The 14,636-nt window shown below is 32.2% G+C and overlaps 1 protein-coding gene across 1 annotated transcript; it reads right to left on the reverse strand.

Moving 5' to 3' along the window:
- Nucleotides 1-3,283: 3,283 nt before the first annotated feature.
- Nucleotides 3,284-7,149, reverse strand: veli (L27 and PDZ_signaling domain-containing protein veli). Its single transcript, XM_035354244.2, has one exon. The coding sequence runs from the start codon at nucleotides 7,042-7,044 to the stop codon at nucleotides 6,451-6,453; it is 594 nt and encodes a 197-aa protein (XP_035210135.1). The 5' UTR covers nucleotides 7,045-7,149; the 3' UTR covers nucleotides 3,284-6,450.
- Nucleotides 7,150-14,636: the final 7,487 nt, after the last annotated feature.

Raw genomic sequence — 14,636 nt, forward strand, 5'->3', positions numbered from 1 at the left:
GAATTATAAAACTGATTTAAAATGATACAAAAAAGAATTTTTTGCAATGTCTGTACGTACCTATGTATGTATCTCGCATAACTCAAAAACGAGTAGCCTCAGAACATTGAAACTTTGTCTGACTGCTATAACATGTAATTGTGCACCTCCCTTTTTGGTTGCAATCAGCCGCACCAAAGGTAAATACACACATATTTTTCTACTAATAAACTTATAAACTGGAACTCCAACATATCTAAAAAAATTATTGCAAATACTATTATTAACCAAATCAGCAGAATTAAAAATGTTTTCACTGAAATAGAAACATAAAAAGAAGAAATTCTAATTCTCACAAAAATTTTAAAAGATAATGAAATTCCTTTAAAATTCATTAATAATCTTTTAAAGAGATATGAAGACTCTACACCCTATAATACTTTTTAAAAGCATGAATTTTTTATATGAAAGCTTCAAAAGAGAATTATAAAGAAGGATGTTTTAAAGGGTTTATAGGTTTTTATTTTTATTTTTTTAAATTAATTTTTATTTTTACTTTTAATTACTATTCTGTTACTAAACAAGGGCCTTATATATTTTTAAAGTAGTCGTCACGATAAGCCCATGACGTGAAGACTTTTTACTTTTCTAACAATAGTTCATTTACTTCCTTTTTCTGTAATTGTAATTTACAATTTAAAAAATCTAAAATTGGATTTTTCTACTCAAATATTCAGTACAATAATAAAAACTTTTTGACCAATTTTTAGGCATTTTTTTTAAGTTTAATATTTTAAAGAATAATTGTTTTTTTAAATTTAATTAGTTTTAAAATGAATGATGTTTGTTCCTTATTCCCATTTTTCAAAGATTCAAAAATTTACTTTAATTTCTCTTAATTAATATTGCAATCTTTTTGCTTATCAAAATTTTAAAAAATTTCACTGAATTATTCAAAAGTTCTTTTGGTTTCGAAATTCCATCTTATGTTCCAAATTTTAACCATTACTTTCTCGCCAAGGTTTTTATGTTTCGCCAATGAAGACGAAATGGCAAACCTGTAAGTCACTACAGTCGCGATATTACTTGCTTCCATAGAAGTCTGATGAAAATACTCGAGATTTTTAATTACTTTTTGTGAGTTTTAAAAAGTTTTTTCACCTAAGTTTTATAATTTAACTAAAATTTAAAATACTCTGGATTAAGTGATATATGTTTAAAGGTAAAATTTTGATTAATTTTTTTTCACTAAAGTATTTTAATTATTCACTTTTGGTTTCAATTCTTTAAACAAAATAGAATTCTTTTCATTTAAAGCAGAAGTTCTAATTGAATTTTTTCCCCTTGCTTTGGGGAAGGGCCAGAATTTTTGAACTATTATAACTAAAATACATTGAAATGGTTCATCGGCTAATTCTGGATACAGAAATGCAAGTATTTTTTTAGAAGAGAGATTTCAATTGATTTTAATGTACCTTTCCACTGATGCAGCAGCATTGAAGTTGATTGAATTACTTTTCTATTCTTTTTTCTTTTCGGGGTAAAATCCTAGTATACGGTGCAGCCTTGGTGCGATTTTGAAAATTATGGCCAACGCCAAAATGACCCGTTTTAACTACTCATCGTAAATATCTCATTTACTGCTCATCATAAAGTCGACAAAAGTAGCCAAATCCCTTGTGCACCGGATACTAGGATTAAACCGTTGCATTTATTAGATTATTTGAAATTTATTAATTATGAATTTCAAAATTTCCGTGAAACATTAGTTCTAAATTTCTTACTTTATGGCTTTAATGACGATTTTCTGCAGCTTGAAGAGCGAAAATACTAGGCATATTTATTTTTGTTTTTAAAAAAATTGTTTTGTAATTATATATATACCCAATCTTTCACACGGCTCAGCTCAGGCATTTTTTATTCTTACATGATGGCATTTTTTTATTTTTTGCTTTAAAATTGATTGAATTGTCAATTGCTGAATTTTATTGGCTTTTCCTCCACATAGTAAAAGCAAACTTTTAATCAAGTCAGTAATTTACTATGGAAAATAAGAGACATGTTGAATATTTCTGAATGTGGTGAATCAAGAATTAAGTTAAGCAATTTTATGGCAAATTAAAAAAAACGACACTAGATCAATAGCTCAAGTGCAACCATCACAATAATTAAAATTAAATTTTTGTGCAATTAGAATCTGTTATTTATTTTTTTAAATGTGCACATATTTGTGAAATTCAAAATAATGAAAATATAAAAATAACAAACATAAATTTAATAAACCATTTTTTTCAAACCTTTTGTTCAAATTCTTACTCTACTTGTTTGTTATATTCAAGTTATTTATATGCAGTTATTTGTAATGATTATGTTCTATGCTGTATATTATAGAGAAAAATGTTCTAAAAAAATATATTCTTTTAAAAGTGATCCATTCAAGAAAAAGGTTGGGAATCTCTGTTCTAGGCCATTTCAGGCATCAGTTCTTTGAATATGGACATATCATCCAGCATATCATTTATTTTTTGATTCATTTCTCCTTTTCTGCAAAGAATTTCCGCATTATTCATTTTGATCTATATGAGAAATAAATCTGGTGAGTAAGCAACAAATTAGGCTTATGACTTGGAGACGAAACAGAAAGTCCTGTGATGACTCATATCAAACAACTAGATTCAATAAAAGCACTGAATCATCACTTTAAGTACAACTTAGCTATTAAAAAAATTCATACAATTTTCACATATTAATTAATTTAATATGTAATTATTAAAATTTCTGAAAACAAAACATTCACAAAATGTCATGATATGATATAGCCATTTAAATCTAAATTTTACATGGTAATCTTAGAAATATTCCTTGAAAAGCAATCTGAATATTACTGATCCGTTAATTTGTTTAATGAGCTATGACAAAGCCAATGAGGATCATCTGTCCATGGGAAGAAATTCAGGGCCTGATTAAGATTTTTAGAGGCCCTATGTATTTAAAAGATTTTGGTGCCCCCATGTGCATTTATTTCCCTCATTCTTTATCAGCATCATACTTTCCATGGTAAAATCAGCAATGAGACAATTTTGTGGCACCCCTTCCCTTGGGCATTCTAAGAACCTTTTAGTGGTGGCCTTCCCTTGATGCCCAAAACACGTGCTTATTTTCCTTAATGATTAATTGAAATCTGTAAAGATGCCTTTTTGAACGATTTTTTTGAGAAACAGATAATGATGCATTAACATTATATAAAAAAAAATCTTTCTAATAATGTAGAAAATTTAATAGTTTCATATTAAAAGAATAAAAATTCAGTTAATACAAATTTTATTCTATACCAATGCAAACATGTAATTTTTTTATCCATTCAGGAACCTTATATGCATACAATAAGCAAAACCTAGATATATAACAAAGGCAATGTACACAAGAGCTGCCTTAACATGTGTGACTTCATTATAAAATGAAATATGGTGATATTTAAATTACCTATGACAGCTAATCAAGAAAATATCCACACATCTATAATTTTTAGGATTCTCTATTCCAGAAAATCAAACTGCAGATGGCAGATCAAAATTTATTCTAGACATAGACCTTATATTGGAAATGTCATAGGAAAAGCATTGAAAATAGACAAAAACTGATAATTTAGACATCTGATGGTTAAATTATCATGAAAATCAGGGCTTGCATATTCTAAAACATTAGGGAGAAGTATAAACAAACAAATTGATATAGTAATTCTTAAAAATTTATCATTAAATTAAAAAAATCTACCATATTCAAAATTTCAACCAATTCATAACCATGAATATCTGTTACTTACTATAAAGAATAAATGTACAAGTATAATACATTCGATTTTTTAATAAATTAAGTACTGTTGCTATAAATATATATTTATTAACTACTTATTAGTACCACTTCTTTTATATTACATTTTAGGCAATACAATTTATTTTTAAAACATTACACAAATTAACCGAGTTGAAAACTAGTAGGAAACGGCAGATTGGTTTTATTTGCTGGTATATTGTGGCAAAGAGTCACGAACAGATTCTAGTAAGATAATGCATGTTAAAGAATATTTTGCTTTATCTTGAACATGCTTATTACCAGGTGACACATATGTTTAAAAATATTTTTTGCTAACGAATTTTATTTTAGTACATTAATCTTAACATTCTTAGCAAATTAGACCTCAAAACAATAATAGTCAAATATCTGATTAATAAAAATAGAACATATATAAGAGTGAGATTGACAAGGAATAAATATAAACACAAAATGTCGCAATTTATTTCTTATTTAAGTTCTAATTTTTGAAATTTGCAAAAATTACCTTTTCTGTATAAAATAAATTTCACACACTAGTTGGTCTCCCTAACACATTTAATTACGAATAATTCCTCAGTAAACAGTGCTATATCTATGCTTGTGCCGTCCATCCAGTTATAGTGGTTAATGATCCTGCTTGCTGTAACGATGAGCTCAGGTTCGAATTGCAGAGAAGGTATGCTTGTAACTGTCTGTCCGGTCATAGGAAACAAGGCTAATCTTTGGAATATGGTAACAAGTAGTTTGGCGACATTTTGGTAAGGCGATAAAGGTTAGTAGCTAGGACTTTAGCAGTGCACATGGATAAAGTCAAGAGTGTGCGCAATGACATTTTTGTGCAATTCTGGGATGTTTTTTAAGTGAAAATACGTCGATGTGTACATGGATGATACCGTGTATGTGCAATTCTTAAAAACGCGGCAAGCAGTGGGCGATTCTGCACTTTCTCCCAATTTCACACCTAATCTTCGTCATGATTAAGCACTTTTGTTCCATAAAAGTTCTAGCATAAGCGTAATTCGGCTAGCATATTGTTGAAAAAAAAATGTTGAGTTAAAAAAAAAAAAAAAAAAAAGCCTTTAATTCGTGAAAACAAAATGGCATCCAAACAGAAACTAGCAGGTTGCTGTAGCAGGGTTGGTCACCAAAAAATTGCCAAGTTACCATAATCTACAGATTAACTGGAGACAATGCTGTCTACCTATTAGGTGCTTCCATAATGAAATGGCCACCACTTCTGGCCCTAGCAGTGGCTATTAAATAAAGTGCTTGGAGATTAAAAAAAAAAAAAAAAAAAAAAAATGCCTGTACTTGTTTTGCTCCGCCCACTGCTTTTAATATAAAAGCGGTTTTCAGTCCTCTAATTTTGGGGGAAAAATCTGAAGAAGTTTGTATGAAACCGATACCATTATATTTATTCAAAATCCACAATAAAGGTTGCATTCCATCTCCTTAATTTTACATTTAATTATTTTCTTCTTACTCCCAATAGGAAATCAGCTTTAGTTTTTAAGTAATCTTAAGCTAAGTGAAATACATATTTATGATCAGGCAATAATTCTTTGGCATGCATAATTCCTTCTTCCTAGGGTGATCAGTTTTTCCAACTACTACTAACAGATAATTTTCAGATAGAAATATTTAATATATTGTGGTTATCTTCATTTAGCTCAGTACACTTACACCCTATTCTTAATACTGAATTATTTCTAAGTTAAGTGTTGGAAGCTCTGATTGTTTTGGTATTGTTCTGTTCTCAGGAGCAGATCCAGAAATATATATATGCATGCATGTATACATATATGTACATACTGTGTATACATATACGCATACATACACATGCACACATTTCTGAATCCAGTCTTGATAACAGAACAATACCAGCGTTTCTTTGGAGAGACTGTCTAATGTAAATCCTTTTATACATTATTTGCTTTGCTTATGTACATTTCACATTTACGGCTAACCTTTATTTAAAAAATAACACATGACAACGATTAAGTGATTCTTTTACAGTTTAATGCTGAAAAAGAAAAGTGATCTATGATTTACCATCTCATTATTTAAGCCATTATGTGAACTAATTCAAACAGGCAAAATTGAGTGACTACTCAAAGCAATTTCAAATCGTAGATTATACATAATATATATATATATATCAATAAGAAATATTAACCTTCCAAAATACTTCATATACTAATTGTTCAGAATATAGGTTAAAAGAACTAAACTTTCTACCATCTCCATGTTTTAAAACACATACTGATCAGTACAGATTTTAAAATAGTATATTGTTCCAATTTAGTTTATTTAACAACTTTACATACTGAATAAACACACTCTGAAAGAACATACTGAAACATGCAAAATCAGTCTTAAATACTTGACATTTATCAATCATGCTGCTTTAGAGTGTTAGACATAATACATCTAATCTGGAATGTGTAATGAAAATTCTCAAATACCAAGAACTTAATCATTGTTCACTTCAAACACTTTCTATTTAACATAAATGAATATACTTTAAATATTAATTTTAAAACTCTAAGAGTTACATAACTTAAGCATTTTCCCAATAACACCTAAATAACCAATATTATCCACAAAGCTTAAAAAATACATTCAAGGATCACGATTTTAGTGGTTTTGACGACGACGAAGAGCTCTCTGCTTGTCAAAGCGAAGTTCCATTTCTTCCAAGACTTTTGGTGTATAACGTACAACAAGTTTTACCGTTCCTTGGGCTGCTTTTAAGAGTTCTACAGCTTTTTCATGATTTTCACCTTCAACGCTTACACCATTTACAGAAAGTAACTGATCGCCCCGTTTTAGACCACCATGCCGATCAGCAACTCCGCCAGGAATAATTCTCGAAATGTAAATTGGAGAATTCTGCTCGCGACCCCCCATTACATTGAACCCCAAACCTTCGTCTGTTTTTGGAAGCTCAACAACTCGAGGATGGGCGTGGCCCTCACTAGCAGCAAATGCAGCTACTGTTGCTTTAGCTGTCGCACTGGCTCTGATATCAGGACTACCGGATATATCAACAGTTTCATAAACATGTTCATAGACTTCTCGCACAGCTGTACAAAAATCACTCTGCAGCACTTTCTGTAGAGCAGCTAACTTTTGATTTGGCAATTCACCACTTTTTTGCAGCTTTTCCAATAATTCAATCGCTCGTTTGACATCTCTTTCGAGAGTCAAAGGTTCAGCAACAGAAGCCATGAAATATATTGCAAAATTAAAGAGATTACTATGCCAAGAAAACTAATTACACACAAACTTATTCACTACGATAAAATACCAGAAACAACAGTGCACCAAACATTCTAGTCTTTTTACCCAGGAAACAAACAGTTAAATATTTGCAAATATTTCTGGAAATAGGCAGAGGGAACTGCACGATTTTGATGAGGTAAAAATTGTCTCCTTTTTAATTTACAGTATTTTAAAATGAAGTATGTGCTAAATTAAGAAAAAGTAAGGCAAAATACTTTGTTTCTCAATAACTGCGAATCACTGTTTCGAAAGATTCGTTATTCTTTGTAAGGTATATTTTTATTTTTTGTCTTTGAAATAGTCGCTGAAATAAACATCTTTCATATACTGAGGTTTAGTGGACTCATGAGTAGTATCTATGATGGATGAGGTAAAACTTCTGATTCATATTTGCATATGACCTTCCCATGTTAATCCTAAGTAAGTCAGGCGGATTTTGTGCATTTTTCTTCAAAATTACTTGCAATAATATATTGATTTCCTAATTTAAGCAACAGGAAATATTTATCTTTTCTAATAACATACGAATCTTCTAAATTAGGACATAAAAATTAAATTAATTAAAACTCTCAGTACTCTGCGAACAACAATACAGGTTCGACGGCGATGTCTCATTTTGTTTATAATGTTGTCAAAAAGCTACATGTTCAGAAATAACCCACTGATCACGTAAAGGAATTTCAAGCCCATCTAGGTTTGAGGAGGGAGATTGGAGGTCAGCAACACGACAGCATCCCACACATGCTGAATTGGATTAAGGTCGGGACAGGATGATAGTATCTTCAAGAAAATGGTATACGAGGCGAGCAGTGTGAGAGACGGCTGTTATCTGCTTGTAAAATGAAAGTTTACCAATTGTGGCAGCATACGGAAGAACAGTAGGATCCAGTATGTCGTCTATGTACCTATGAGTATTGAGAGCTCCATGTGGCAGCAGATAAGGATCTACAACACCCACCTTAAAGATATTCCTCCCCATACAAGAACACTACCTCTTGTATAGGTATCCTCTCCCCGAAAATGTTAGACGGAACACATCGCGTGTTTGCTTCTTTTCATATGTGAACACGTCGAGACTCACTCTGTAAAGCAATGACAGACTGTGTCAAGTGAGGGAACAGGCCTCCACTAATTTTTAGTCCAGTTTACATAGTCACGTGCCTAATTCAAAGGCCTTCTCCGGTGGCGGGAAATAAGCGGGACGCACAATGCCGGTCGCCTGACATACGGACCTCTTTCATGCAGGCTTCTGCGTACTGCTGTGGCTAATACTGTCCTTTCTCTAGCAGAAATAAGCATATATCTAAGCTCATATGGAGTTACAGTCCTGTTGCGACGTGTACTAGATAGTAAATACCAGTCATCCGCAGAAGAGTTAAGTCTTGGCTGGCTGAACCAATAGTTCCGCAACTAGCTTGCCATGAAACGGTTGACATTTATTCAGGGCCGTCGCTAGGCAATTTGCAGATCCTAAAATCTGCTGCTAGATGCCTCCTTAAATTGTAAAAATTTGGCAGGTCTATGCAGCTACACCGACCTTGCATTTAGACGTCTTGCAACATGAGACTATTGTTGACCTGCTTCTAGTTGGCCTATGGCTCTATAACACTATTCTGCTGAAAAATGTTCCTTCGAAATCATTTTCAGACTTCGATTATCTCAAAATCGTTTGATATACCGTAGTTCGTTCACTAGCGATTCCCTCCTAAATAGCTGTTTTAAGCTATATCGTATTTATCTCAAGCGATGCCAGCGCCGCTCTTTTATATAATTCTACTCGATGTAGCTTGCTTTTTGTAACATATCCAAATTACAAAATACTTTTAGCCGATTTATCGCGATTTCAAAATTTGTTGCTTAACTTTTGGAAACTATTGCACGAGTCCCACTTTTTCCAGCTCTACTTCTTTTTAAATGTCTCCTCTATAAGTATAGGCATATATTATTATTTATTTCATCTATAAGTATACATGTTCAGACTTTACCAGACCGTGGGATGGATGGACTTCTGCACTCGATTCACTAAAATTCACTTTGTCAGATTTTTCAACACAGAAATCTTTCACCTTTATGAACAAATCTTGTTTCAATGTCGTATCATATGGAAAGCTTTGGGGGCAAGCTTTTTTCCTCCTGAAAATCTTTTTCCAAAATACAATATGCTGATGACATCGTTATAGTCTGAAATATTTCTTTGCACGTTACTCGATGATGATCTTTCTGTTTAGCTTATTATTAATATCGCATTTCTTTCTCCTGTTGATGTGGTTAGTCTTCCTAGCCTTCGGTCATTTTTAATGTCTGACACGTTCTTCAAGTCTGCAGGTAACTCAACAGATGACTTCCCTACGATTTAATGCGTGATTATTATAAATATCACACAAAGAACTGTAAAATTCTATTGGAATTTTGCCAAGCAAGCTTTCATTTTTTAAATATGATGTGTGATTTTCTAGAAACCTGCAGACTACGTTTCAAACTCTGATCACTTCAAAAATGCCATATTCTAGAGATATCAAATGGACACTTGCTTTTGTTTGCAATGTTCAGCTGTAATATACAAATGCATATAACTCGTCCGGACACTAAGGGCTACCAGGAATTGATATCAATCTTCTTATAGATCAAGTAACTGGAAGATTTGTGGTGGCACCTACAAATTTGAAATCCAGTTGGTTGTATACCAAACAGACTTACACAAAAAGATGTGGCTTACCCCCCCAAAAAAAATATTCATTTGCACAATATAAAGAATTCTTAATTCTTCAGCTAACATTTAGTTATACTTGACAGTCTTCTTCATGTTTAAATCGTAATACATTTTTATAGAATCATTAGTTAATAGTTCGAAGTGGATTCCAGGATATGTAATAGTTACCTGTGTTTATTATTATTATTCTAGTAGCTTCAATTATCGTCTGCTTTGCAGCTTGAATTCTTATAAAATAAATTAGGTTTTATTTATTTTTTTTGCTATTAGTAGCACTGTGTTCCTCTTAATATGTTACAACTGGTCCTCCCTCAAACCATAGAACGGTTGTCATTATTTTAAACATGCAGATAGCCCCCTTAAAACTAAGCTTATAGAAAAAGTGATAGAAGCTACAAAACAAGGCTTCACATTAGCTGTTTCGGATGCTGCTGAAGAATTCGATAATAGAACTGCACTCGAAACTAGATTCTTTAAAAACCCTGCTTCAAATTTGAATGCACTGTGTAATAAATATTACGAAAAAGCTAAAGATAAGGAATTAGAAGAAACTGATGTTTCTTTAGAAGAATTGCAAGTAAGTCATCAGACAAATGAGATCAGTCTTTTAAACATCATTACTTAGTATTCGAACAGAAGTTCGAAAATTGAAGTTGATGATTCCTGCCTGTGCCACAAACTTGATAACTCCAAATATCCCTCTTCTGCAAAGTCCCCTACAGGAACTGTCTGGTTTGTGTGAGGAGTGGATTAATTTCATAATTATATTTAATGATATAATATTTAAAAATCCTCATTTAACAGATTCACAAAAATGTTTTCATTTATACACTGCACCCCAATCCTAAGCAAAGTCAATTCAAACCTCTGACGACACGTATGGACCATTATATTTAAAGCATTAGAAGACCGTAACGAGAACAAAAGAATAATCATAGATACACATATTCACAATATTATAAACAATCCCAAACTTCAATAGTTGTCTAAAGAGCTTCGGGAAATGCTAGATCACGTAAAAAGGCTAGATCGAGAAATGCTAGATCACGTATGCTGGCATTGAAATCATTAAATTTTGATAGATATAAACTTTCGTATATATTATTAATAAATATTATCATTCAAAAACTTGGTCGAGTCTAGAAAACAATTTGAAAGGAGTTTCACGTCAAATAACGTTCTAAAATTTGATGCACCTTTTTTCAAAAAGCAAAGCCAGATTTAGAAAGCTCATCATGAAATATGTCGTTTAAGGATGCAAACAAATTCGCTACCTCAGCAGATTCTACTCATCGGTGAAAACGTTTCACAGTTAGTTCGAATAACCTTTCAAAATCATCTTGTGTTGTGTGCAAGAAAGTGCAAACCATATGCAGATGTTTGACTTCAATGATATCAATCATACTGAGAGGTTAAATGTCATCACGAAACATAGACTCTGCTTATTATCTTATAAAATATCTGAATGTAGGTCAACGATCACTTGTTTGATATTATACCTTATTACAAAGAGAATTGAGTAAAGATTCCTTACCCACTTTGAATGAATCAGAAACTGAAAGGGTGAAAGGGAATATTATTGACTCAATCATTAATAATAGTTATTGAAAAGAAAACTGTTCTGTTGAGTACTGTCATTATCCATATTCAAGATTTATTTCAACATCTGCAACCTGTAATTGCAATCCTTGACAGTTGCCTCTCACTGTAATTTTGTAAGTGCTAAATGTGGTAATTTATTGGAATTAAAAAAACAAATGTTTTTGCTCCTATTTCAGGAATTAATGGTTCAGTTCTAAATGTTAAATCAAAAATAAAAGGTGCACTGTCCGCTTTAAAGGGCATTTATATTTGGAATTTAGATTTTTTGGTCATATCAAAAATAACTGCTATTACTCCATCTAAATTAACATTTCAGAAATAAAAATGCTGAACACCGTTTTAGCAGACCCTGAATTTTACAAATCCTAAGAAAGCTGATTTATTACTTGAAGTTGTTTTCTATAGTTTATAAAAAGTGGAAAGGTTCACATGGAAGACAACAAATTGTTTCAAGAAAATATAATCTATTGTGCAGCTCAACTGAAACTTCTATTTAAGTAGAAAATTATTCATTTATTAATTATTGTAACTTATCTATGAATATGCACACATTAAACCAAACACTTAAGCCATTTTGGGAGATAGAAAATGTAGAAGGTTACAGTCTACCCCTAAATGAAGAGATGATATTGTGAGAAATATTTTCAATGTCTTGGACTCGGCATTGAAAACCCCAATGGTCACTTTATTGTTCAAATGCCACTTAAACCTGATGTTGCAAAAACATAACTTTGGAGCAGTACTATAGAGCTCGCATCAAAATGCTTAAATCAGCCTTGGTGATATCTGGAAACCAATCCAGCAATGAAAGTATTATATACAAAGTTCATGCAAGAATATGAAAGTTTCCATCATATGGTTGAGACTGAAAGGGAAGCTAGTTCGCTATCTACCTCAGCACTGGATCTACAGATCTGACAAGTATAGATGATACTCAACAGTACTCAACAGTAGAAGATGTATACTCAACAGTATACATCTTCAACACTATAACAAAAAGTACTAGTGGTCAGTCCCTCAATGACCACCTTCTGCAGGAATATTTCATAGAAGACTTCTTTTCTATCAAGTTAAAGTTTAGAAAACATATTTATGCCTTTAGTAAGGACATAGAAAAAATGTTTTGATATATTAAAACTGACAAGTCCCAAGTCAATCTTTAAAGTTCTCTGGAAGAAATGTATGGACTTTCTGATAAATACCTACACTCTTAAAACAGTTACATATGGAACAGCATGTGCCCAGTGGACACTTCAGCAGACAGCTTTCAATAGAGGGGGGGGGGAAATAACTTTCCTCAAGCCTCATCCAGAGTTTTAACCAACTTCTACATGGATGATGTCCTGTTAGGACTTCAGACTTGATTTTAGCCAGAAGTCTTCAGAGAGAGTTGATCCAGTTGCTTAAACATGGTGGAATGAAATTGCACAAATGCATTCAGGGTAATAAGCTTGAGTTAAATGAAGAGGGTAAGGATATTATCCTTTCCACTATTCTACCACAAAGAGATTGTGAAAGCCTTAGTAGTGCAGCAGAAAACATATAGTAATTCTTTCTCCTTCAAAGTGCCCATTGAACCAAGTAGAACATAAACCAAATGAGCCATATTTTCAGATATAGCTTGCATTTATGACCCCCTGGGATTGGCTGGCCCAGTCATTAACAGAGCTAAAATACTTATGCAAACATTATGGTTACCTCAAACTGAAAGTTCCTGGTGTTCTCTTGAATGGCAAACTCTGTTTTAATGCTTTCCGTAATGAAAGATCTATGCATTCTGAGATGTGTGTTAAGTAGCAATGCATAAAAAATTGCGATTCATATCTTTGCTCATAGCTTAGGAGGTGCGCATGAACCTGGAGTTTTGCAGTTTAACTTCAAGGTATTTCAAAAGAAAAGCCTTATCCAGCCATCTTTCGAGCAGTAGGTCACGGGTTACTCCAATCAAGACAAGACAGTAAATGCAAGTCTAGAACCTTCTTGCACAAGTCAGATGATAGGTTAATACACTAGCAGAGAATAAAAAAAATTGTTCAACAAGTATGGAAAAGATGGCACTGTGATTATATTATATGCCTAAAACAAAGGGCTAAATGGCAATTTTCTAAAGATAACATTGCACCTGGCACTTTTGCATTGCTGAAGGAAGATGGTTTACCTCCCTGCATATGGCCTGTCTGTCAAATAAAATAACAGATAATTGTGATGATAAAATTCATGTGGTGATTACTAAGAACATTAACAGGTACCTTTAAAAGATGTATTTCAAAAAGTTGTACGTCCAGAAAGACACTGTTGTTTTATGTAATCTATAATTTATTAAAACTATTTATAAATTCTAATGATATTATTGCATATGTTTGTTAAACAGTTTAGAAATTGTTTATTTACACATTTATTTTGAAATACTGACACATATCAACATCAGGCGAGATGTTGAATATCTTAACTCTGCTTATTTTTATTAAAAGGTAAAAAATTGTATTTTCGCAATGAAAGTACAAATTCTAAAGATGTAACAGACACTTGTAGTATGATTCTAGTAGCTCCAATTATCCTTTTCTTTGTAACTTGAATTCTTATAATACAAATTAGTTTTTCTTGCTATAAGTAGCAATATGTTTCCCTTAATTTGTAATAATAATTATTTAGAGGATGCTGCTTTTTACTTTTTAGAAGCAGCTTTCCAATTTTTTTGGTAAATAATTATATATTTAAATTATGAATTTATTAACTTCCATCATGCAGTTTGCCTCATTTTACTGCATGATGCAGGGCAAAAAAAATTATGCCCCAATTTCCAAGTGCAGCGTTTACATGTGTAAAATTTAAATTTTCAGGGCTTGTGGCATTTTAACTCAAGCAGTGCTTACATGCACTTAAAGAATATTTTCTAAGATGCCATAGTAAATAACTTGAATTACCTTGAAGCTGCTCCCACACAGAATACTGGTTGCCTTCTGTGAACTTAATTATATTTATATTCTTTTCCTTAAACAAATCTACATGCTTTTTCATCCTAAGCAAGATCTTTGAATATTTACATTCTTTCCTCCTCAAATCAGCAATCACATCAGTTTAAATCTTTATTCTTTGTCCCTTGATGAATTGTCTGGAACCCACCATCTTCCCCCTCTTTTCTATTGTAAATCTACTACGGTTCTTTTCAAATGCGGACATGACTCCACCTGCGTTGCAGTAATGAACTCCAATGCATTTCTTTTAT

The sequence above is a fragment of the Stegodyphus dumicola genome, chromosome 1, assembly GCF_044657685.1.
Source record: "Stegodyphus dumicola isolate Sdum_Otavi_A_Nest chromosome 1, ASM4465768v1".
Lineage (NCBI taxonomy): Eukaryota > Metazoa > Arthropoda > Arachnida > Araneae > Eresidae > Stegodyphus > Stegodyphus dumicola.